This window comes from Rhinoderma darwinii, chromosome 4 (genome assembly GCF_050947455.1).
Source record: "Rhinoderma darwinii isolate aRhiDar2 chromosome 4, aRhiDar2.hap1, whole genome shotgun sequence".
NCBI classification, from domain to species: Eukaryota; Metazoa; Chordata; class Amphibia; order Anura; family Rhinodermatidae; genus Rhinoderma; species Rhinoderma darwinii.
Window position 1 is genome coordinate 210,960,437 of NC_134690.1, and position 25,548 is coordinate 210,985,984.

The window sequence follows — 25,548 nt, forward strand, 5'->3', positions numbered from 1 at the left end:
AGACTGACGGCTTCGGTGAACACTGGTCCTGCATGTCTCTAATATGCAGGATCCAGCTATTATCGATCACATCTAAGTTTATGTCAGATACAGGCAGAACCAGCATTCACCGAAGCTGTCAGTCCTGCTGACCAGACGAATTCGACTTTGACTGCAAGATACAGCTTCTATGTATACAGGATACATAGAAGCTGTAGCTCTAAAAGTAGGAAATCTTTTTTTTTAAAATTAATTGAAAAGTGGTTAAAAATTTGATAAAATATTGGTTTTATTTAAAAAAAATTCACTTCAAAAGTGTACATACACTTTACGTAGTATTTTCAGGCGAGAAATGAAAATTAAAAATATAAAGTGTAAATTAATAAAGTGGTTTTCCCACTACAGACATTTATTGCATAGTGCCCTTGCCGACCCTGAGAACTTGTGTGTACTTATGGTCCCCCATTTCCAGCTCTTTTCAGTTCTTTCTTTTGCTGTTAAAATGTATTATGGTCCAAAGCTAGATACCTTATACAGTAATCTATATGCAGTGTTTGTATTCCTGGGAACTGCTATTTTTTAATCTCCCTTAGGCTACATTCAGACGAGCATGTCCGATTTGCACGCGTAAAAACCACACTTTTTTTCCTACATTTCTTGTCCATGTGCGTTGCGTATTGGCATCAGTGTGCTCTGCGCGTGGCATGCGTTTTTCATGTCTGTGCAAGCACTTATTTTTTTTTACATTTCTTTCTCTGCTTTTGAATGTATTTGATGCGAGAAACACAGACAGCACACGGATATCGTCCGTGTGCTGCCCATGGTTTTCACGCACCCATAGAGTTCAATAGGCGTGAAAATGCACCAATATAGGACATGCAGTGAGTTTCACGCAACGGACACACACTGCGTGAAAAACATTTTACGCAGTGAATGGCCCCATTGAATTGCATGGGTCCGTGTGCTGTGAGTGATTTCAACGCACAGCACACAGACGGGTATTACGCTCGTCTGAATGAGCCCTCAGACTTCACTGGAAAGTAAACACGGAGATACTGGTTCCCTTGTTCCCAGGATTATTGAGTGTACAAAGGGTTAGGACCGCCACTGATCAAACGTTTATGCAATATCTTGTCAATATGCCATTCATGTCCCCAATGGGAAAACCTTTTACTAATTATTAATTTAGCAACAAAAGAAAATCCCTTTTAATATGTAAGTAAATATTTAGTGAAATGTACATTTTATCTGAGATTTTTATAAAGCAATTTAAGGCCCGGTTCATACAGTTTTTTTCACACAGGTGCTGATTTTGATGCGGAAACTTAGTCGGAATCAGCACCAAAAATCGCCCCCTATTGATTTCAATAGGAGGCAGAGGCTTTCTTTTTTTTTTTTTTTCAATGGGAGGCAGAAAAAACCTGCAGCGCTCATTTCTGAGTGTTTTTCTCAGGGTTTTTTGCCTGCGGTCCTTGCATTAGTTGCAATGGCCGCAGGCGAAAAAGTTACGAAAAACGCAGCAAAAAAGCGCAGGCAGGTCAAAATCTGCCTCAAAATTTCTGGAGGAATTTTGAGGCTGCTAAACTTTAAATAGTAACTGCACGTTCAAAAAAAACTGTAGAGGATCTGCCAGACACAGCTTCTGTGTCGACGCCCGTGGTTAATCAGTCTGCACCTGCTCCTAAGTCTGATAGAGTGACTCGATCATCTACCACTCGGGCTGGGAGGCTGAGAAGTGGGAGAGCCTATCACAGCCTGGCCAGACGGAACTAGCTCCCGCCTTCTGTCTATTTATACCTTCATTTCCTGCTCCTCCTTTGCCTGTGATTCTGCCTGTTTCCTGGCTCTGCTGCTGCTGCTTGTACTATTGTCCTCTGCTTCATATTGAACCTGGCTTTACTGACTACTCTCCTGCTCTGCGTTTGGTACCTCGTACACTCCTGGTTTGACTCGGCTTGTTCACTACTCTTGTTGCTCACGGTGTTGCTGTGGGCAACTGCCCCATTTCCCTTAGCTTCTGTGTACCCTTGTCTGTTTGTCTGTCGTGCACATATTGAGCGTATGGACCGTCGCCCAGTTGTACGCCGTCGCCTAGGACGGGCCGTGCAAGTAGGCAGGGACTGAGTGGCGGGTAGATTAGAGCTCACCTGTCTGTCTCCCTACCCCGTCATTACAAAAACGTTGATATGTCATAGAGACATATGATAAATTTTGGCGGTGGGGGTCCGGGTGCTGAGACGCTCACCATCGTTAAAACGAAGGTGCAATAAGGCTCAGCTGAGAGTTTTCTGAAAGTACAAGCAAGCCCCATGCTCAAGACCGTAATTACAGTCCGCAATTATGGACCCATACACTTTTATTGAACACGGACACCGTCTCGTATATTTGCGGGAAGGTGTCCGGGCCATAGAAATGTACCGCAAATTATGGAACATGTCCATTCTTTTGCTTTTTACAGGCCTTGCTCCCATACTTTATATGGGAGCAGGGGCCGAAAATGCCCGTAATCGCTGGCCGTGATTACGGACACGACCGTGTTCATATGGGGCCTTACTTTTTAGGTTGAAAGCTTATAAATGTAACGTTTATAGAAAGAGCTGATGTTCACATATATTTATATAATTCCGGAGGATCTCAGAACCAGTGATATGTGAGATAAAGTAGTGATCACTGGGGCAGACATTTTTCTGGACTTCTAATCAGTAGTCCTATTGATGAACGCTACAGTCAGTCTCTTTTCTGATGCTACACAGAAGATATACAGTATATAAAGTAGGCCATAGGTTTAGTTCATCATTAAAATATCCCAATCTTGTCAGATTGATTTTAGCATAATTCAGATAATTCATAATTCGTAACATACAATCTATCATTTTCATTAGCTGTATAAAATGTGCATTATAATGCTCACTGTGCAAAAATATCTTTTAACATTTTTATAAAAATCAGAAAACCTAAAAAAATATTTATTATACTATCTTATTATGTTTTATAGTCATACCATGTACAGTACATTGTGCAAGTGTTTAGAAGTTTGTTTCAACACAGGAAAATACTATATTGGATTAGACCTGTTAAAACTATGACAGACATTACTGCATGCACCATAAATAATATGGTATGTGTAGATGATTTTAGTGTTTAATGTTTCCTTTATTCTACATGACAGCATAGTGCAGTCTCCCTGGTGTGCTGATCAGGTGATATACTATTAGTACACCACTTGTGTGATGTATTCATGATCGGACAGAAGACCACGATTGACTATAAAGTAAAGTGTTTTATGATGAATCTCCAGGTTTCCAATAATCCTTTACTCTGGCAAGCACGATCTGTAAAGGAAAATAGTCAAATTCCAATAGATGTTGCAGCCTTTTCAAACTCTTCATCTCTAGATTGGAACTCTTGGGGTGCCATTGGGGGCGGCTCTTCTGCTCTTTCGGATTTGACTTAGGTGTTTGCGAGATCTGAGCACTTTTACCCTTACCTCAAACACTTCCTGAATCGCCTTACGAAAGCAATAAAAATTGTAATCTATCAAACCTGTAAACAAAAGAAAAACACAATTTTCAAAAAACGATGTCAAATTATATGGTTAAACCCCCATTTAACCATTTCCCTGCCAAGGACGTAATCCTGGCAGGAATGCACTTCGGTTTGCCGCTGTAGAGTCTGTGTAATCCTGTACATAGTTGGCTGTGCTTTTGTTTCTAACATAGATCTGACAGAACTCTGCTCCTGGCTGTGTGGGCTATCTCTGGTCTTGTCTCTCAGTTATACACATCAGATGAGATTGTGGAGAGAGGGGAAAGCATTTCATGTGTTCAGGAAATGCATATCACACAGGCTAAACTGTATCAGAGTATAGATACATGCTGTGTATTTGTATAAAAAAAAGACAACAGCACCCAGGGCAGACTTTGCAGGGGAAAGGGGGACTCCACACACTCCTCGGCCTTAGTGCTTGTCAGCACAAGGAAGAACGGGTTTCTTATGTGCTGTAAAAGGAGAAAGCAGTACAGAAATGAAGCTGTGCTAATACATGAGAGCTAGTGAAGGCAGCAACAAAGGTGTCCACTTTTATCTTTGGACTCATTTGCATTCCCCACAGTAAGCCCACAAATGGTCTGTATGTTGTATGCTTAAAGAGGTTCTGTCACCAGATTCTCCAATCCATATCTCCTATTGCATGTGATCGGCGCTGCAATGTAGATAACGGCAACGTTTTTTTTTTTTTTAAAAACGTTCATTTTTGGCCAAGTTATGAGCTATTTTATATTTATGCAAATGAGCTTTGAAATGGACAACTGGGCGTTTTTTTTTCGTTATGTCCAACTGGGCGTGTATTGTGTTTTTAACTGGACGTGTTTATGTGTATGACGCTGACCAATCAGTGACCAGTCAGCGTCATACACTCCTCAACATCTGCACGCTCCTCTCCTGAAATATTCTGTGCTGCTGTGAACTCTGCTCTTACCATTACGTAGCTCTCAGTCTGTTACCTCTCCTCCACTGCAGGGTAATGAACATACAGACAAGCAGTAGAAGACTGACTAAGGGCTGAGCATTTCATTGAATTCAGTCTTCTACTGCTTGTCTGTATGTTCATTACCCTGCACATAAACCAATCACGTTCTCTGAATATTCACAGCGCAACAAATCTGAAAGTTTACAGTGCTTGGGAATAAGTGACTGGGGCAGAAGAGGATGGAGGCGCAGCCTTATATAGTGGATCGAGCGGGTTCCCCAGCAGCATTGAAAAAAAACAGGATCCTGACCTGTCCACAGAGTTTAAGGCAGCACAGAGTATTTCAGGAGCCGCGTTCTGCTCCCGTAGGTAAACGGGGTAGCAGCACTGCGAAGACCGTACGGAGAATTCACCGGCGGTCAGGATAGAACGTAGCAGCTAGATGAGGGGAACACACCCAGCTGCTAAGTGAGACACAGCAGGGCGCGCTTCCAACACAACCGTGCTGTTAGCTATACAGCTGACGGCTGTCAGCCGTGCAGTAGGATCTTGTGCGGGGTGGTGACTTGCCAATCATGTGAAGGTGTCATTGAGGACAGGAGTGGAGGAGAGGTAACAGACTGAGAGCCACGTAATGGTAAGAGCAGAGTTCACAGCAGCACAGAATATTTCAGGAGAGGAGCGTGCAGATGTAGAGGAGTGTATGATGCTGACGGGTCACTGATTGGTCAGCGTCATACACATAAACACGCCCAGTTAAAAACACAATACACGCCCGGTTGGACATAACGAAAAAAAAACGCCCAGTTGTCCATTTCAAAGCTCATTTGCATATATATATATATAAAATTGCTCATAACTTGGCCAAAAATGAACGTTTAAAAAAAAAAAAAAAAACACGTTGCTGTTATCTACATTGCAGCGCCGATCACATGCAATAGGAGATAGGGGTTTGAGAATCTGGTGACAGAGCATCTTTAAGTATACCCTGGCTGGTACAGGGGACTCCTAGATGCTTCATTGGCATGCAGTATGGGCCATTTGCGGGCTTACTTCTGTGTGAATGCAAATGAGTACTGTAACAACTTCGCCTGTTTCTGCTTCAGAAGCCAGCCGCAAATAGGCAGGAGGGGGCGTGGTCTGAGAACTGTGGCAAATTCACCTGCTCCAACTCTAAGATTTGACAGAAAGGCTGGAGGGGGTTTGGCGTGAGAGCCAATGAGTTAGAGCTATGCTCTACTTAATTCCTGCCGAGCTGCTGCCTAACGGCAGTTATTTCTTTCACCCTTGTTGTCTGCATTTAGTGAATATTCTTGTGGGTTTTTTTTTTTACCAAGCTTGTTTACCCGACTACTGATTGTTTTCAAACAATGTATCAGTGTGTTTTGTGCGAATTTCTAAATACAGAGCAGCTGTATCTAGCGCTGAAACTTGTATCCATCAGGTCAGCGGGACTGACGAGTTCAGTGACAGCTGTTACCGATCACATCTAAGTTCATAACTTAGATGTGATCGATAACAGGTGGATCCCGCGTGTCTCTCTTTCACTGAACCCGTCATTGCCGCTGACCTGACGGATTCCGGTCTCAGCGCACAATACAGCTGCTCTGTATACAGGATGCAAAGCAGCTGTATCTCAAAAAGTTAAAATACGTTTTATTAAAAAGAATTTACAAAGTTGCACAAAACACACTGATAGACATTTTTATAAAAAATAAAAATAAACTATTTCAAAGGTGTACATAGCCTTTAGTCAATAAAATTATATGTACCCCAAAATGGTACTTTTAAAAAATACAACTTGTCCCTCAAAAAAGAAGTCTTCACATGGCTATGTCTATGGAAAAATAAAAAACTTATGGCTATTGAAATGCGACTATTAAAAAACGGAATAAATTGCTCCGTCATTAAGTCACAAGATAGGCTGGTCACTGGAGGGTCGCATGATTTTGGAGGTAAACAGTAGTTTTACCTGCAGCACCGAGCGGCTATTAAGAAATTTAACAACCATGCCAAACAGCATGCCAGGGATGTTCTTACCCACAACCGCGTCAATGCTTGCCTGTGTGGCCTCACCCTAAGGGTTTAAACAGCCAATATCAGTGTTTTCTTCAATCTCAGCCATTGTTGTAGGAGCGCAGCTGTCAATGATAGAAGTGATCTGCAGGTGTTGTGCCTGCTTTAACAAACTGCTTGCTTTGACAGACGTGTTTGGTTCAGGGCTGAAAGGGGTTACTATGCAGTGCTTGTAGACACTTAGCCACCTTCTCCAGATTTTCACTATAATATTTCATTAAATGTTTCTTAAAAATTATTTTTATTTTACATGTGAAAAGCTATAGAGTAAAAAAATAAAAAAGATATGCTGACGCATACCGCCCGGCTGGTTAAAAAGGACACTCTTTCGGCCTGTGTTAGGTGGATGGGGTCTATGGCTATATTCGGCGTATACGCTGGGAAATATGCTACACATGTTTACTTAACGAGATGTGCATAGTTCCTAGAATTTGTCAATCATTTTACAAATAATATTACTAAACTTGAATATTAAACTCTAGAAAATGCTGATACATTAGATAGAGATGTATTGTACTAATAGAAGAAAACAGAAACATCTTCATGTATTTTAGGAATTAGAAAAAAAAAACACTTTAGTTCTAAGTTTTATCCCAGAGCTTCTAACAGCTCACATAATGCTTTGATCTGGATTAGCTCACACAATGTGCTAACATGAAATACAGATTATGTATTTCCTCAAATGGACTCCTCTGGCTTTTAGTATCATTTTTGTATAGTGTATTTCCAGATTTTTTTTACGAAAACACTAAACTTCAGGAATGCCAAGTTTAAGTGGCTAAGAAATTACCTTAATGGCATAAACTGGGACAATTTACTCAAAAGTAAAAGTGTACAATCTAAATGGGACATTTTTAAAAGCATCTTAAATCCTGTGAAAGTTATATACTAGTTGTCAAGATCTGTGGGTGTGTGGACCCACTAGGCCGCACCGCCATAGCGGGATGGCAGCTGGCCAAACCACAGTGTACCCAATAATACAAAGTCCAGCACAAGAGTACCTGAATAGTCCAGACAGTCACAGTGGCTAGGCACAGATGATGCAAAGCGTGGCATATGACACCAGGCACTGTGTAACACAGCAGGCGTGACTGGAGGCACAACATGACTCCAACTTCTAGGCACAAGAACAACGGTAGCAGAGAATACAGGTAGCAGGGAACAGGTAACAACGGGAACAGGATAACCCTAAGGGACCATTTGCAAGACTAACATGGGAATACTAACAAAGCTCAGACAATAAGCAAGGGGGCAGGGCCCTTCTTATGGTCCAGGGTGATCATGGGCTAATTACTAAGTCTAAACATGTGTGCACCCTGGCCCACATGTTGGCACCCAAGGCGGGAATGAGCTCGTGCGCACACCCTAGTGGTCAATGCAGGACAGGACGTCCGCATATGCTGGATTCTTCGGGGGAGAAGACGTTGGCAGGATGGAAGGGGTCTGCGGTCTGCTAAAGCGGCCGTTACAGCGAGAGAAGAATTTCTTAATGACGGTAGGGTCACTGAGGATCTCCTCTGGCTCCCAGGACCTTTCCTCTGGACCAAACCCCTTCCAATCCTCCAAATAAAAAGTCCTTCCTACCCTCTTGAGGTCCAGGATCTCCTTTACCTCGAACACATCAAAATAACCGCTGGGAGCAACTGCAGGGCTAGGAGTTTTAGTGTAGCGGTTCAGGACCACAGGCTTCAGGAGGGACACATGAAAGGAGTTGGGGATTTTGAGGGTAGGAGGCAGCCGAAGTTTATAGGAGACAGGGTTAATCTGTTGCAGGATATTAAAAACAGAATTACACTACGACTTTAAAGGAATCCACAAGCCTACAGGAAGAAATAGGACAACTCGCTGTGTTGCCCACCTCCGGACGAGGGCTGTTAGAGCCAAAATGCATGTTGGGGTGGACGCTCCCTGTTTTTATGTTCCTGTATTCATGATGGTTATGTAATGCCTCTCTTTATTTGCACAATATTTCATTTGCTGCTACATTTATCTATGTACTCAGGGCCAATTCTAGCTTTTCTGCTGCCTGAGGCAAAAATTGAAATCGCGCCCCCCTAGATCTTGATTGACATTCCTATGGCTGTTCTACATAACTAGCAGCCTCCTCTAACTCTTGTAGATGTGCCGGTGCCTTGTGCTCACCGGGCACGCGCGGTGCAGCAATGATGCCGGGCAGGGTACACCTCACTGCACGGTGCAGGCCCATGAAGTACAAGGCAATGGCGCATCCGAGAAAGGAGGTGGAGACTGGTAATGATATAGAACAGCCAGGGGGATGTCAATCAAGTATGGAAAGGTGGGTTTGGAGGCAGGACTATGTGACATTTTAGGATAGCGGCATGGCCCGGTGACCCTTTAAAGAGTAATTAGCATATAGTGTGCGTTATGTTAAAAGTTGATTTTATAGATTTTGCTGCATCTGAAAAAAACATACAGGGGAATGTTTGGAAATATTGTCAAGGTCATGTATTACTGCATGGTGGTGGTTCAAGGGGTTAAAATTATCTGACAGGTTCTCATTAAATAGATAATGAATTGCAACAATTCCATCTGCCCTGCAATTTTGTTTTTTAAAAGTATCCTATATAATTACAGCACCAAAACCAAGCTCTGATGTATATATGGCACCAGAACCAAGATCAGTACATAAGTACTGTACCAGAACCAAGCTCAGTACATAAATACAACACTGGAACCAAGCTCAGTACCTATATAAGGCAACAGAACCAAGCTTAGTACATATATACAGCCCCAGAACCAAGCTCAGTACATATATACAGCACCAGAACCAAGCTCAGTACATTAATACAACACCAGAACAAAGCTCGGTACATAAATACAGTACCAGCACAAATACAGCTTAGTACGGAGATCATTTGCAAATTTAGTGCAACCCCTGCCGTACAGGTTTGTACAGCGTAAAAATACAGCTTCCAGCATGGCCGAATAATGGTAAGGTTATGTCTTCTCAGATGCTAGTCGTTCTTTTTCTCTTGTCTTCTTCATCCGGTCCAGACCTCTATGATGACTTCTCTCGGCCACGGCCCATTTCTGCAGTTTGCCGCTAAGATGCCTCCAGCTTCTCACTTTTCAAACATTTCCGCACCTATAAACGAAGATAAAATTCTCATGGTGCCACACACTACGCCCCTAAACATAATTGCGCCATACACTGCACCGCTAAATATAATAGCGCCATACACTGTGTCCCTTATTACATAGAGCACCATACGCTGTGTCCCTGATTATGATAGCACTATACACTGTGTCACACACACACTGTGCCCCCTGTAATTCGTGCCCCTGTAGATAGTGCCCCCATAGAGCACCCTGTAGATAGTGCCCATCACAGAACCGCCTGTAAATAGAACCCCTCATAGAGCCCCCTGTAGCTAGTGCCCCACGTAGAGCCCCCTGTAGACAGTCCCCCACATAGAGCCCCCTGTAGACAGTGCCCCATACATAGTTCCTCCTATAGAGCCTCCTGTAGATATTGCTCCCCATAGAGTCCCCTGTAGATATTGCCCCCAATAGAGCCCACTGTAAATAGTGCCCCCGGAGATAGTGCCCTACATAAATCCTCCTGCAGATAGTGGCCCCCATAGATCCCACTGTAGATAGGGGCCCCTATAGATCCCACTGTAGATAGTGGGCCCCATAGATTTCCTTGTAGATAGTGGCCACCATAGACCCCCATGTAGTTAGTGGTACACATAGATCCCCCTGTAGATAGTGCCCCACATACAGTCCCCTGTAGATAGTGCCCTACATATAGCCCCCTATATATAGAGCACCCCTAAATATAGAGCCCCCTGTAGATAAAGTCACTCACACTGTTGACTGAAAAAAAAACTTTATATACTCACCTGATCCTGTTCCTGCGGCATCCTCTAGCAGGCCTTGTCTCTTCTGACAATGTCTGCTGGAGCTTAACGACGCAAGCAGCGAGAAGACCTCATCGTGCCGCTTACATCATTGAACGGCGCTGAATGGCAGGGCAAGACACATCTTTTCCCTGCCAATTAGCACCTTTCAATGGCGCAAGCTGAGCAATGACGTCATTGCGACGCTTGCATCATTGAAAGGCACTGAATGGCAGGGCAAGGAGCTACTCTTTGCCCTGCCAGCACTAGTTATCCATGTAACGGATATGTATGCACTGAATATCCTTGTACTGTATATTCTTTTACTCATGCCATTTGGCATGTATAGGCCCTGTTCACACAGTGTTTTTTGCAAGCAGAAAAAAATCTGCCTCAGAATTCCTTCAGGGACCGCGCATGCACATTACTGGCTGTATAACAGAACAGCTCATACACGGTACATCACTAGTGACGTGTCGTATACCAGGAAGAAAATTTGAATTACTAGACCACGTAACAGGTATACGGATGATAAAAACAGCAGGCAGAGAGTGACGTCACCAGTCATAAGCCCCACGGCAGCATCGGGAAACGGAGCCAATTTTGAAACTCTAAGTACATTACAAATGTATTGACATTCCCAAGTTAAAAGCATTAACACATACAAGTTTTAACTCCGAAAAAAAACCTTTAACCCTGGGATCATCCCCTGCAGGAACCTCATTATTGGCTTATTTTTGAGCTTGCAGTCAGGGCATTTGATCTTTGCTGTTTTGGGTATTTTTTAAATAACACAATGTGCACGGGTCCCATAAACCGTTTTTATATTTTTTTAAATAAGTTATATTTATTTTTCGGACGGTAAGACGCAGTTTTTAGCAAGAATAAATCTTGATAAAAAGTCCCTGCGTCTTATAGTCCACAGTCAATGGACCCGGCATCGCCGGGCCCCATGACCGCTTCATTACTTAACCCCTTCCCACCCATGGCGGGCCGGCACATCATGGAGCTTGGGGGGGGGGGGGGGCGATGATGTATGGAGCGGGCTCACGAGCTGAGCCCGCTCCATACACTGCAGATGTCAGCTTCTGACACGCTGCTCTAACGGCCAGGAACAGCAATTTTGCTGTTCCTCACAGTTTAAAGGCTTGTGCCATAAAACACATGTATCCCCTATCCGCAGGGTAGGGGATACATGTGTGATCGATAAGGAGAACGGGGACCGAAAGTTACCAAGAGCGCTGCATGAGAAGCTGTGACTTCCGCTTTCTGTGTCCGGCAGCTTCATAGAGATCAATGGGATTCTTCTGCGCATGCACGAGCGGCTCTCCATTGATCTCTATGAAGCTGCAGAACAGAACCCGGAAGTCCAGGCTTCTCATTAAGTGCTTTTGGTGACTTTTGGTCTCCTGTTTTCCTTATCTTACATGTAGCCCCTATCCTGTGGATAGGGGATACATGTGTTTTATGGCAAACCCCTTTAACTAGTTAAATGCCACGGTCAATAGCGACAGCGGCATTTATAGGGGTTTTTCTATGAAGGACATTTATGACATATCAACAGGATATGTCATAAATGTCCAGTAGATGCAGGTCCCACCTCTAGAACGGGGCCCCCTAATCTGTGTTCTAGCTTTCTGCACTCTCCCAGCCACTTGATTGTATGTGGAGTTACTGAAACAGCGTAACTCGCTGAGCTACGCTGTTTCCGCAACTCCCATAGAACTAAACAGTACTTATGGAAACAGCGTAGCTCGCATGCTACACTGCTTCCGTAACTGCCATTCACTACTATGGGAGTTAGGGAGACAGCGTAGCTCAGCGAGTTACACTGTTTCAGTGACTCCACATGTAACCAAGTGGCTGCTAGTTCAAGTCCCCTAAGGGAACTAATAAAATGTGTAAAAAAAAAAAAAATGTTAGATACATTTTCAGGAGTGTAAAAAAAATATTAAAAGTAAAAAAAAACAAAACCTTTTCCCAATTTTCCCCGAGCACAATGTAAAAAATAAAATAATTTGGTATCGCTGCGTCCGTAAAAGTCTGATCTATTACAATATACCATTATTTAACCCGCACGGTGTGTTTAAAAATGTAAAGCATCAAAATAGTTTTTTGGCCACCTTAGCGCTTAAAAAATGAAATAAAAAAAAAAGTGATCCAAAAAATCGTATGTACCAAAAAATGGTGCTAATAAAACTACAGCTCGTCCCATAAAAAATAAGCCCTCACACCGCTCAATCGATGTTAAAAATTTATAAAAAATGTTGACTCAGAATGTGGTGAAACGGAATAAATTATTTTTTAACTAATTATTTTTGTCCTATTTTCTGTTGTCTAAAACCTGGGTGCGTCTTATGGTCAGGTGCGTGTTATAGTCCGAAAAATACGGTAGTTATTTATTTTTATGGGGCTAACAATTTATCTATTAAAACACATAACCTTATCCAGGTGATAGGTCCTCTTTAACCTCTCTTAAAGGGTAAATAAACTTTAAAAAAAACTCAGAGCACTGAGACCCCCACAAATCGCTAAAACAAAGCGGCAGAAGCCCTGTGCTGCTTCGTTTCTGATCGGCTTTTCTCAGAAAGCCAAGAAAGGGGCACGTCTATGAGCTCGTTCACCGCTCATTTGGCTTTCCAAGGAAAGACGTTCAGAAACGAATCGGCACAGTGCTCACCTGAGATTCTGCCACATTGTTTTAGCAATCTGTGGGTGTTCTAGCACTGTTTCACTATGACACGTCAAAAGTTTTTAGAAAGTTTAGCTACCCTTTAACCACTTAAGGACCAGGTCTAGTTCGGCCTTAAGGACCAAGCATTCTTTTTCGTTTTATCCTCCCCGCCTTCCAAGAATGGTAACTTTTTTATTTTTATGTCGATATATTTAAAAAAATATGTTATTAGTCCCACTAGGGGACTTTACCATGCGATCTTCTGATCGCTTATATAATGCTTTGGTATACTTGCCTGTCAGTGTAAATAGGCAACCTATTAGCCTAATAGGCATACTGCCAGGGCAGGCCTGGGGGCACCTGTTGGGCCCCCGGTTGCCATGGCAAAACGTCGGCGATTGCATTCGCGGGCCGCTGATCGGTGACAGAGAGAGCTCCCTCTGTCAAACAACTTAAATGTCGCTGTCGCTATTGTTTGCGGCATTTAAGGTTTTAAACCGCCGATATTGGAAGTTTCTCCAATCCTTGCCTTTGCAGTGGGAGCCCGGCTGTCAGTCACAGCCGGGCTCCCGCGGCAATCATGTGGGTACAGCTTCTGCGCCCGCACGATCTCCTTCACGTACATGCACGGTGGAATGCGCTAATGGCTGCATTCTGTGCCGTGCATGTACATGATTCTGCGCCAATGGGTTAAGTACCAGCCTATTTTAAGCTTTCAAGACCAAGCTATTTTTATTTTCGCTCTTGCATATTCGCATTCCTAAAGCCATATTTTTGCTTCAATGATACTGTATGATGGCTCGTTTTTTTGGAACCAGTGGTAGTTTTTATTGGAGCCATTTTGAAAAAATATAATTTATTGATTAACATTTATTCATTTATTTGAGGGGATAATGTAGAAAAACAGCAATTCCATCATTGTTTTTTGCAAATTATTATATGTTATATATAAAACGTTAACTTTATTTTTTTATGTTTTAGTACTTTTACACAATGAAAGCAAGTTTTATGGGAATGTTTTTTTTTTTTTTTTAGAAAACTTGCTTATATTGTGCTAAAGTACTAAAACATAAAGAACTATATAAATTTTGTATTGTCCTATTCGTATGGACCCCTAAAATAAAGTTAGCATGTGATTTATACCACATGGTAAACATAAAATCAAATACCACCCCTTCCCCAACAAGTTTTGTCATAACCCCGCAAAGATGCAATTTTTTTGGGGAAAAATGTTCGGGGGCTTTGATTTCATGTTTTAATCCCAACGAGTGGTCCTTCTTATTTAGTAAAATAATTTTGATGTGGACTGCAGCTGCATCTCTTCTGACAATATTGTATTAGAGGAGTGCACATGGAATCAGTATTTCTACTGCCATATAGCAGAGCATTACCCATTTATATATGGATAACATAGTTGTAGAACCATTGTTTGGTTTTTAACTCATTTATTATGGTTCTTTATTATAATATTAATATTACGTTTTACTCAATACAATCATTTCTCACAAACTTTTGTTATAGTAGTGACGGAATTGGTTATTGCTTGCCTTAGTGGCAATAATAATGTTCTACAGGACTGGCGAATACTCACAAAGGAGTCAAAAAGTGAGCCACGAAAACTATAGGCCTGTAAATTTACCCTCTTGGTAAGATATTTGAAAGTTTTCTAAGGAATACTATTCTGGAGTATCATAATGAAAATAACCTTATAACACAATATCAGCATGGGTTTATAAGGCATTGGTCCTGTTAAACTAATCTAATCAGCTTTTATGAGGAGGTAAGTTCTAGACTGGACCAGGGTGAGGTTGTGGATATTCTGTATTAAGGACTTATGCACACGACCATAGCTGTCACGGACCTTGCACACACAAGATGTGCATTGACGCCAATGAGTCCTGGTTTTTTTTGCGGTCGGGTTTGGGCAATGCACGGACCGTGGACACCACGGTCGTGTGCTTTGGCCCATAGGATAGCATGTGTTCTATACTATCCGCAATTGCGGATAGTAAGCGGCCGCAAATGCACGCTCGTGTGCATGAGGCCTTAGACTTTTCAATTGCATTTGATACTGTGACACATAAAAGGTTGGTACATAAAATGAAAGTGCTGGAACTGGGGGAAAATTTGTGTAATTGGGTTAACAACTGGCTCAGTGATAGAAAACAGAGGGTGATTATTGATAGAACATTCCTTGCATCAAAGTTACCAGTGGGGTGCCCCAAATGGTCAATATTGAGCCATCTTTTTCAAAATTGTTTACTAATGACTATGTAGAGGGATTACACAGTATAATTTCAATATTTACTCTAAAAAGCTTATTGTAATCATCACAGAGGAGGATAATAAATTATAACGGAAGGATTTGGGAAGCTGGAGGCGTGGGTGGACAAATGGCAAATTAAGTTTAATGTGGATAAATGTAAGATTATATACTTGGGCCGGGGTAACAAATTATACATTACTGCCACTTAAAAGGGCTTAAGGATATTGGTGAACAGTGAACTTACCTTTAGCAACCAGTGCCAGGCAGCTGCTGCCAAGGCAAATAAAATCATGGGATACTTCAAAAAAGGCATAGATGCACATGACAAGGATATAGTTTTGCCTATCTACAAATCACTTGTCAAACCACACATAAAATATATTTATTGTGTGCAATTTTGGACACCTGTCTATAAGAAGGACATAGGTGAATTTAAGTTGGTGCAGAGGAGGGCAAGCAAGGTAATTAAGGGATAGGGTGGATTGCTGTACCAACATAGATTATCAGACTTGCCCCAGAGGAAGCCAGAAGGGCGAAACCCAGGGTTGGGTTGCAATATTTGGCGTGTTACAAGAGCTTAGTTTATGCTTTTATCTATATCTGTTTTTGTAAGTATGGAGTAAACTCGTGGAATTTGTAGTTTCCAAAAGGTAGTGCACTATCTCCTTTTTCTCCCTTGTTGGAGATTTAGAACATCAAGTACGAGGATATACACAGCAAGCAGTTGCATTTCTGCAGTTTCATTTCTGTGTGGAACCACAAGTACCAGCGAGATACACACACCAGTGGAAATTTGGATCGTCCTTTCTGCATGCTAGCTGGGGGAAGGTCAAACCCTTGATGGACACTTCACACTTTATATCCACAACCGTCTGAGCGGTAAAAAACTATAAATTTGTCTCTGTTTTTCGTGGTGTTCAGGATTTCACCTCTTTTTTACCTGCTCCGGTTGTTCATCTCATTGTTGAGATATTTCAGTGAGTAGAGAGCTGAGTTGTATATTTGGAGATTATCAGACTTGGGGTTTATTTAGTTTGTAAAAAAGACGCCTTAAAGAGGCTCTGTCACCACATTATAAGTGCCCTATCTCTTACATAATGAGATCGGCGCTGTAATGTAGGTAACAGCAGTTTTTTTATTTAGAAAAACGATTTTCACCAAGTTATGAGCGATTTTAGCTTTATGCTATTGACTTTCTTAATGCCCAGCTGGGCGTGTTTTTAATTTTGACCAAGTGGGCGTTGTGGAGAGACGTGTATGACGCTGACCAATCAGCGTCATACACTTCTCTCCATTCATGTAATCAGCACATAGTGATCCTGCGTTGTTCACTATGTGCTGTCACATACTCAGACATTAATGTTACTGAAGTGTCTTGACATAGACATCACCTCCAGCCAGGACGCGATGTTTATTCACAAATCCGACACTTCACGAGATCACGCTTGCTGTGCTGTAAGTCCCACACAAACGTTACCGAAGTGCCGGGATTGTGAATAGACATCCCGTCCTGGCTGGAGCTGATGTCTATTCACTGTCAAGACACTTCAGTAACATTGATGTGTGAGTATTTGACAGCACATAGTGAACAATGCAGGATCACTATGTGCTGATTGCATGAATGGAGAGAAGTGTATGATGCTGATTGGTCAACGTCATACACTTCTCTCCACAACGCCCACTTGGTCAAAAGTAAAAACACGCCCAGTTTGGCATTAAAAAAGTCATTAGCATAAAGCTAAAATCGCTCATAACTTGGTGAAAATAGATCGTTTTTCTAAATAAAAAAAATACAGCTGTTACCTACATTGCAGCGCCAATCTCATTATGTAAGAGATAGGGCACTTATAATGTGGTGACAGAGCCTCTTTAAGGGCGATCTAATTATATTGTAACAATAAATGAATGGACAGTATAAAGATCTGTCTAATGATCTTTTATATATCTAGGCCTGTAACCATGACAAGGGGCATCCTCTACGTCCAGAAGAAGGAAGGTATCACCATTATCATAAACACGGCTTTAATAGGTCCTAATAATAATATTACTTTATATATTGGTATTAGCATTATGTATTGAACTGTTTTAAAAAATGTCATCCACTGTTACTCTTTTACATCTTTTCTTGATTCTTTACTATAACATTTTAACATTAACAGTCAACATTATTTCTGATGCAACAAGTCCTAGTTACTAGATGGGAAAATTGTTAATGTCATAAGGAGGAGAAATTATACAGTCCCTTTTACACTGTGTTTTAGCAACATGTTTGACGTATGCGTCAGAAAAACTCCCTGCGCATGTGCCAAACGTACACATAGGCTCCCATTGAACCAACGGGAACCAAAAGATTGCAATTTTGGCTTTCGCCAGGCGGTATACTTCAGGGTTACAATTTTTTTAGCTGCATAGAATAACGTAGTTGTCTGAAGAGTGTCCTTTTTTACTTCGTCCTGCTGGTATAGGTCAGTATATCTTTTTTTTGAAGTGTGAAATAGCATAGTAGACTACACTAGTCCATCCTGTGGAATCCAGCAAAAGAAAAACGTATTCCACGCAGTATACTTTTTGTTAACATGGGAGCCTATGGGTGACGGATGCCACTGTATAGCATTTGTCATAGATATATGTTAAACGTATACGTTGGGAACCTACCTACATCACTGTCTATTTTTGGACAGTTTAGTCAAGAGCTTTCCAATGCCGGAGTTCCTATGCAAAGCATCGGACACGCTCTGCCTGTGGACTTTTTGCCTTGGGGAAGCTCCATATATGGACAGTGATGTAAGGAACTTCACAAGGGCCGGAGTACCTTACCAGAGCACTTCCGATGCTCTGGCCAGGGACTCCACTAGTGTAGCTCCTGTTGTGTAGCACTATATACAAGGGGGGGTGCTATGTGGCACTATATACAAGGGAGGGGGAGTTGTGTGGCACCATATAAAAGGGAGGGGGCTGTGTGGCACTATATACAAGGGGGAGCTGTGTGGCACTGTATACAAGGGAGGGGGCTGTGTGGCACTATATACAAGGGAGGGGGAGCTGTGTGGCACTATATAAGAGGGGGCTGTATGGCACTACATACAAGGGGAAGTTGTGTGGCACTGTATACAAGAAAGGGGGGCTGTGTGGCACTGTATACAATGGTGGGGATCTGCCTTGCACTATATAAAGTGGAGGGGGCTCAATGCCACTATACAAGGGGGAGCTGTGTGGCACTGTATACCAGGGAGGGGGGCTGTGTGGCACTATATACAAGGGGGGAGCTGTGTGGCACTATATAAAAGGGAGGGGGCTGTATGACACTATATACAAGGGGGGAGCTGTGTGGCACTATATAAAAGGCAGGGGGATGTATGGCACTATATACAAGGGGGAGCTGTGTGGCACTGTATAGAAGGGAGGGGGCTGTGTGGCACTATATACAAGGGGGCTGTGTGGTACTATATAAAAGGGAGGGGGGCTGCATGGCACTATATACAAGGGGGGCTGTGTGGCACTATCTACAAGGGGTTTGTGTGGCACTATATAAATGGGAGGGGGCTGTATGGCACTATATACAAGAGGGGGCTGTGTGGCACTATATGCAAGGGGGGCTGTGTGGCACTATATACAATGGAGAGGGCTGTGTGACACTATACAAGGGGGGCTGTGTAGCACTATTATAACGGTTCTCACCGGTTTGTTCATGGATCCTCGGTGTCGTCTGGGACATGGTGCTTGGAACCCAGGCAACACTTGGCACAGCAGGTAGAGGCAGCCGGATGGAGAGGCAGAAGTCAGAACAGGCGGCAGACGTCGTAACGGGTATGGCAGCAATAGGTCAAGGCAGGCGGCAGACGTCGTAACGGGTATGGCAGCAATAGGTCAAGGCAGGCGGCAGACGTCGTAACGGGTATGGCAGCAATAGGTCAAGGCAGGCGGCAGACAAGGATAGTCAAGTTCAAACAGAGGTCAGTAACGGGAAATCCAGACAAAGGCAGAAGGAACGGAAAACAGGGAACCAGGGCACAGGGAACTCACGGGGAACTTGGTTGAACAAGCAGAGATGCAAGGGAGGAGGAACCTTAAATAGGAAGTTCTTAGGAACTAAGGCGCACGCGCGCCCTCTAGTGACTGCAGCCGCACATCGAGGATGACGACCGCGGAGGGAGGTAAGGGATGCACTCACCTGACGCTGTCCAGGGTCAGCAGAGCGTCCGGACCGGGTAAGTGGAGCTCGGGATGAGCAGCTGGAGATGGAGGACGCTGGAACCGGAGCAGAGGCCGTGGGGACGGCGGGGAACGGCGCGGCAGCCTTTACAGTATCCACCCTCCCCTTTACGCCCCCTCTTTTTAGGCTTGCTTGGAAACCTTCACTCAAAGTCCTTGATGAGAGCTGGGGCGTTGATATTCTCCACGGGCTCCCATGATCTCTCCTCAGGACCATAATCTTTCCAGTCCACCAGGTACCATAATCACCCCCGTGATCGTTTGTCATCCAGGATCTCTTGAATTTCAAATTCGGCATCAGCCGCTGGCGCAGGATGGACAGGAATTTTCTTAGAAAACCGGTTGATTATAGTGGGTTTCAGCAGAGAAATGTGGAATGAATTAGAGATTTTTATAGACTAAGGAAGGCGAAGTTTGAAAGTTACAAGATTAATTTGTTTAGTTATTTCATAGGGGCCCAGAAACCGAGGAGCGAGCTTGTAACAAGGGGTCTTCAGACGTATGTACCGGGTGGATAGCCAGACTTTATCCCCAGGAAGGAGCTGTGGCGGTATCCTGCGTCTTTTATCCACGTCTCTTTTAAACCTGGCTATGGCTCTGTGGATGGAGTCCTTGGCCGTTTGCCAAATCTGTACAATGTCGCGGTGGACCGTGTTAGCAGCTGGAACCTCAGAAGGCACAGAGACTGGTAGGGGAATTCCTGGGTGCTGGCCATACACCAAGAAGAAGGGAGAAGAGCGGGTAGTTTCCCCCGTATGGTTGTTGTAGGCAAATTCGGCCCATGGAAGCAGACCTGCCCAGTTGTCTTGTCGCAGAGACACGAAATTCCTGAGGAAAGCTTCAAGTATTTGGTTTATCCGCTCCACTTGACCATTGGATTGGGGATTGTACGTGGAAGAGAAGTCTAGTTTGACCTCCAGCATTTTGCACAAGGCTCTCCAGAACTTGGATGTGAACTGAACTCCTCTGTCAGAAACAATATGCTTAGGGAGACCATGCAGGCGATAGATGTGCTCGACAAACAGCGTTGCCAGTCGGGAAGATGACGGAAGGCCTGGGAGAGGTACAAAGTGTGCCATCTTGGAAAAGCGATCCACCACAACCCAGATCACGGTACACCCAGCAGAACTAGGCAGATCGGTGATGAAGTCCATGTTAATGTGTGACCAGGGAGAGTCAGGCACGGGCAGGGGGTGCAAAAGGCCAGCAGGTCTTGAATGGGAGACTTTATTTTGAGAGCAAGTGGAGCAGACAGAAACAAAGTCTTTAGTGTCTTGGGACATGGACGGCCACCAGTACTGACGACCAATCAAATTGAGAGTTTTTTTGATGCCTGGGTGCCCAGAAACCCTGGATGCATTACCCCAACGAAGAACACAATCCCTCTGTTTCGGGGATACGTAGGTCTTTCTTCAGGGAATGTGTACCACTTCAGCAGGAGCAGCGATCACAATACGTTTCGGATCTATAATAAACTGTGGGCTGGGCTCTTGGTCTGTGGGATCAAAACAGTGAGATAAGGCGTCAGCCTTGGTATTCTTTCCAGCAGGTCTGTAATGAAGCTGAAAATCGAATCTGGAGAAGAATAATGCCCACCGAGCTTGGCGAGAGTTTAGGCGTTGAGCAGTTTGTAAGTGTAGGAGCTCTTTATGATCTGTGTAAATGATGATGGAGTGCCGTGCACCCTCAAGCAAATGTCTCCATTCCTCCAGGGCCAATTTAATTGCTAAAAGTTCTTTATCTCCAATTCCATAATTTTTTTCAGCAGATGTGAACGATTTGGAGTAAAAAAACGCAGGCCAGCAGTCTCCCTCTACAAGTCTTTTGTGACAGAATAGCTCCAACTCCCACAGAAGAAGCATCGACCTCCAGAACAAAGGGTTTGGTGGAATCCGGTCTACGTAGGACTGAGGCAGAAGAGAAGGCAGCTTTTAGAGCTTGGAATGCGGCTCCGGCCTCCTTGGTCCAGTCTTTAGCATTAACCCCTTTTTTGGTCAGAGCAGAAATAGGAGCTGTCATAGAGGAGAAATGAGGAATAAACTGGCGGTAATAATTTGCGAATCCTAGCAGGCGTTGGACCGCTTTGAGTCCTTGCGGACGAGGCCAGTTGAGAATTGAGGACAGCTTGGCTGGATCCATTTGAAGACCCTGGTCAGAAATGACATACCCCAAGAAAGGCAGGCTGGTTCTCTCGGAGAGGCATTTCTCTAGCTTGGCAAACAGAGAGTTCTCTCGCAGACGTTGTAACACTTGGCGCACATGCACACGATGAGTTTGAATATTGGGAGAAAAGATTAAAATGTCATCTAGGTATATCACCACACAGCTGTACAACAGATCTCAAAAAATGTCATTAACAAAGGCCTGGAAAACCGCAGGAGCATTACAAAGTCCAAAGGGCATGACAAGGTATTCAAAATGCCCATCACGAGTATTGAAGGCGGTTTTCCATTCGTCTCCCTCGCGGATACGGATGAGATTAAAAGCTCCATGAAGGTCTAGTTTGGTGAAGATTGTTACCCCCTGTAGACGGTCAAAGAGTTCTGAGATCAATGGTAACGGGTGCTTGTTCTTTAACGTGATATTATTTAATCCTCTGTAATCAATACAAGGACGCAGGGAGCCGTCTTTTTTTCCCACAAAGAAAAACCCTGCGCCAGCAGGAGAGGAGGACTTACGGATGAATCCTCTTTCCAGATTCTCCTGGACATACCGAGACATGGTCTCAGTCTCGGGCAAAGACAAAGAGTAGACTCTACCTCTGGGAGGCGTGGCGTTGGGGACCAGGTCTATGGCACAGTTGTATGGCCTGTGAGGAGGCAGCGATTCAGCTTGTTGTTTGCAGAAGACATCCGAGAAGCTTTTGTATGGAGTAGGAAGTCCTGCTGAGTTAGGTTCTGTAGACTGAGGCATAGGTGGGCGAATAGATTGTAGACAATGTTGGTGACAGAAGTCACTCCAGCAAGTAATTTGGCGTCCAGTCAATAACAGGAGAGTGCTTCTGCAACCACGGTAGACCTAGAAGCAAAGAGTTCAGAGAGTTCTTTAACACATAGAAGGAGATACATTCCTGGTGCAGCGCCCCAGTTAACAGGAGAATGGGCTCGGTGACGAGATAGATAGTTTCCTGTAGGAGCCTCCCATCTACAGAAGCAATGGACAATGGTTTGGTTAGTCTTTGCACTGGGATTTGGTAGCGATTTACCAAGGACCGGCACAGAAAATTCCCAGCAGATCCGGAATCTAGGAAGGCTTGAATGCCGAAAGTGGTTCCTGCAAAGGACCGCTTCGCTGGTATGGTCATCTTCTGAGAGGAAGGTATTCCACCTAGGGTAGCCTCTCCTACTTGCCCTAGGCGTTGGAGTTTTCCGGCCTCACTGGACAGTCTCTGAGGAAGTGCGTTTTTCCACCACAATACAGACATAAATACAACTTGCGTCTATTCTGGTGCTCCTCAGGCGTGAGTCTTGTTCTCTTAACCTGCATGGGTTCGTCCGACCGGGAGGAAGATGAGGCCAGAAGAGGTCTTTGTAAGGTTGGTGCCAATTGTGAGGTCCGATTGCCTCGAGCAGATTCTCTCACGGATGTCTCTCACGGAAACGTATATCTATACGGTTAGCTAGAGTGATCAAGTCATCCAAGGACGGTGGAAGGTCTCGGCCAGCAAGTTCATCCTTGATTCGGCCCACCAGACCCTCCCAGAAGGTCGATACCAAAGCCTCATTATTCCACTGGAGTTTAGTAGCCAGGGTGCGGAATTGAATGGCGTATTGGCCTACAGTGGAGGTTCCTTGTCGGAGCTTGAGTAGAGAGGAAGCTGCAGAAGAGGCTCGGCCCGGTTCTTCAAACACCCTTTTAAATGTGGAGAGAAAGTTCTGAATGTTGTACATGATCGGGTCGTTTCTCTCCCAAAAGGGTGATGCCCAAGCCAGCGCTTCACCAGACAGCAGGGACAGGATATAGGCCACCTTAGCCCGGTCTGATGAAAACTGATGTGCCATGACTTCAAAGTGGATGGTGCATTGGTTAACAAATCCCCTGCAGGTCTTGGGGTCTCCCTCATAGCGGGCAGGCGTAGGTAGGTGTAGTCCAGGACTGTAGACAGGAGCTTGCTGTGGTGGTGGTGGTAACGGAGGCACCGGAGGTGCTAGTTCGTTCAAACGAGTGGACACATTCTGCAGTAGCTGAAACAGGTGATCTTGGCGGACTCGTTGTCTAGAGAGCTCCTGAGCCATATCAGCCGTGTCAGGCAGGGCTGTGTCAAGGGGATCCATGGCTTGTTCAAGCTATAACGGTTCTCACCGGTTTGTTCGTGGATCCTCTGTGTCGTCTGGGAGATGGTGCTTGGAACCCAGGCAACGCTTGTCACAGCGGGTAGAGGCAGTCCGATGGATAGGCAGAAGTCAGAACAGGCGGCAGACGTCGTAACGGGTATGGCAGCAATAGGTCAAGGCAGGCGGCAGACAAGGATAGTCAAGTTCAAGCAGAGGTCAGTAACGGGAAATCCAGACAAAGGCAGAAGGAACGGAAAACAGGGAACCAGGGCACAGGGAACTCACGGGGAACTTGGTTGAACAAGCAGGGATGCAAGGGAGGAGGGACCTTAAATAGGAAGTTCTTAGGAATTAAGGCGCGCTGGCCCTTTCAGACAGGACAAGTCAGCGCGCGCCCTCTAGTGACTGCAGCCGCACATCGAGAATGACGACCGCAGAGGGAGGTAAGGGATGCACTCACCTGACGCCGCCGTCCAGGGCCAGCAGAGAGTCTGGACCGGGTAAGTGGAGCTCGGGATGAGCAGCTGGAGATGGAGGACGCTGGAACCGGAGCAGAGGCCGTGGGGACGGTGGGGAACGGAGCGGCAGCCGTTACAACTATATATAAGGGGGGTAATGTGGCACTATATATAGGGGGCTGTGCGGCACTATTTACAAGAGGGAGAGGACTGTGTGGCGCTATCTACAGGGGGCTGTGTGTGGTGCTGTCTACAGGGAGCTGTCTCTGATGCTATCTACAGGGGGTCTGTGTGGCGCTTTCTACAGCGGGGTGTGATGCTATTTACAGGGGCAGTTTGTGTTGCTATCTACAGGGGCTGTGTGTGGCACTACGTACAGTGAGCACTGTGTATGTGGTGTTTTACAGTGTTTGACCCCATTTTATTCAGGGGCGCAGTGTATGGGGCTATTATATTTAGGGGCACAGTGTGCGGCACCAGGATAATTCTTCGTTTATAGGTGTGGAAATGTTGGAAAAGTGAGGAGCTGAAGACATCTGAGTGGTAAATTCTGCATAAATGGATCTTGGCCGGGAAAAGAAAAGAGGAAAAAAACTACTAGAATCTGAGAAGTCGTCACCTAAAAGTCACTGGATTTATAGAGAATCTGTCACCTCTCCTGACATGTTTATTATAGGAAATCCTTGTATTTCACAAAAAGTCTTTGTGCAGTCCAGGACTGATAGAAAAATTGGTGTTACCATTTCCCGGGTCAGGAGGATGTGTCCCTGCACAGTGTGATACGGTCATTATGTAGGGCCCACAGCCCTTTGACAAGGGGAATCGTAACACACATTTATTAATGCTTGCACAAAAAGGTAGTGTTAACAATAGTTACGGCACGGTAGGGCGGCAGTGGAGAAGGCGGGCCCAAGTTTGGATAACAGCCCAGGGCCTATGGTCTACTTAATCCGCCACTGTCTCCATGGATCCTGTATCCAGAATGGCCTCCATCGTTGAAGAATGTAATGTGATCCTACAGCAATGGCAGCCGTTCTGGATCTATAATTGTTTTTCTATATAATGTCAGTATAAGTAGAGTTACTCCTTAAATATTTGCCTTCAGTTTGTCTTGTTCAGTAAAGCTTTTACCTTTTCTTTCAAAACTCTCTTCTCTCACAAAACATACAAGAGCTAGGAATTTTGTCACTTCCTTTAAATACAAGACTGTGGTATTGTTTAATTTTATAATTGCCAGCGATTCTTTGTCATAAGGTGTGCCTGCTTCTTTCAACCTGG

At 44.3% G+C, this 25,548-nt stretch overlaps 1 protein-coding gene across 1 annotated transcript in view; it reads right to left on the minus strand.

Annotated features, from left to right (window-relative positions):
* Window positions 1-245: 245 nt before the first annotated feature.
* Window positions 246-25,548, minus strand: part of RRAGD (Ras related GTP binding D) — an 85,205-nt gene continuing 59,902 nt past the window's right edge. The window contains exons 6-7 of the mRNA XM_075862143.1: window positions 25,402-25,544; window positions 246-3,522 (exon numbers count right to left, since the gene is read on the minus strand). Coding sequence (XP_075718258.1) covers window positions 3,371-3,522; window positions 25,402-25,544 — 295 coding nt within the window. The 3' untranslated portion in view covers window positions 246-3,370. The remainder of the gene's footprint in view (window positions 3,523-25,401; window positions 25,545-25,548) is intronic.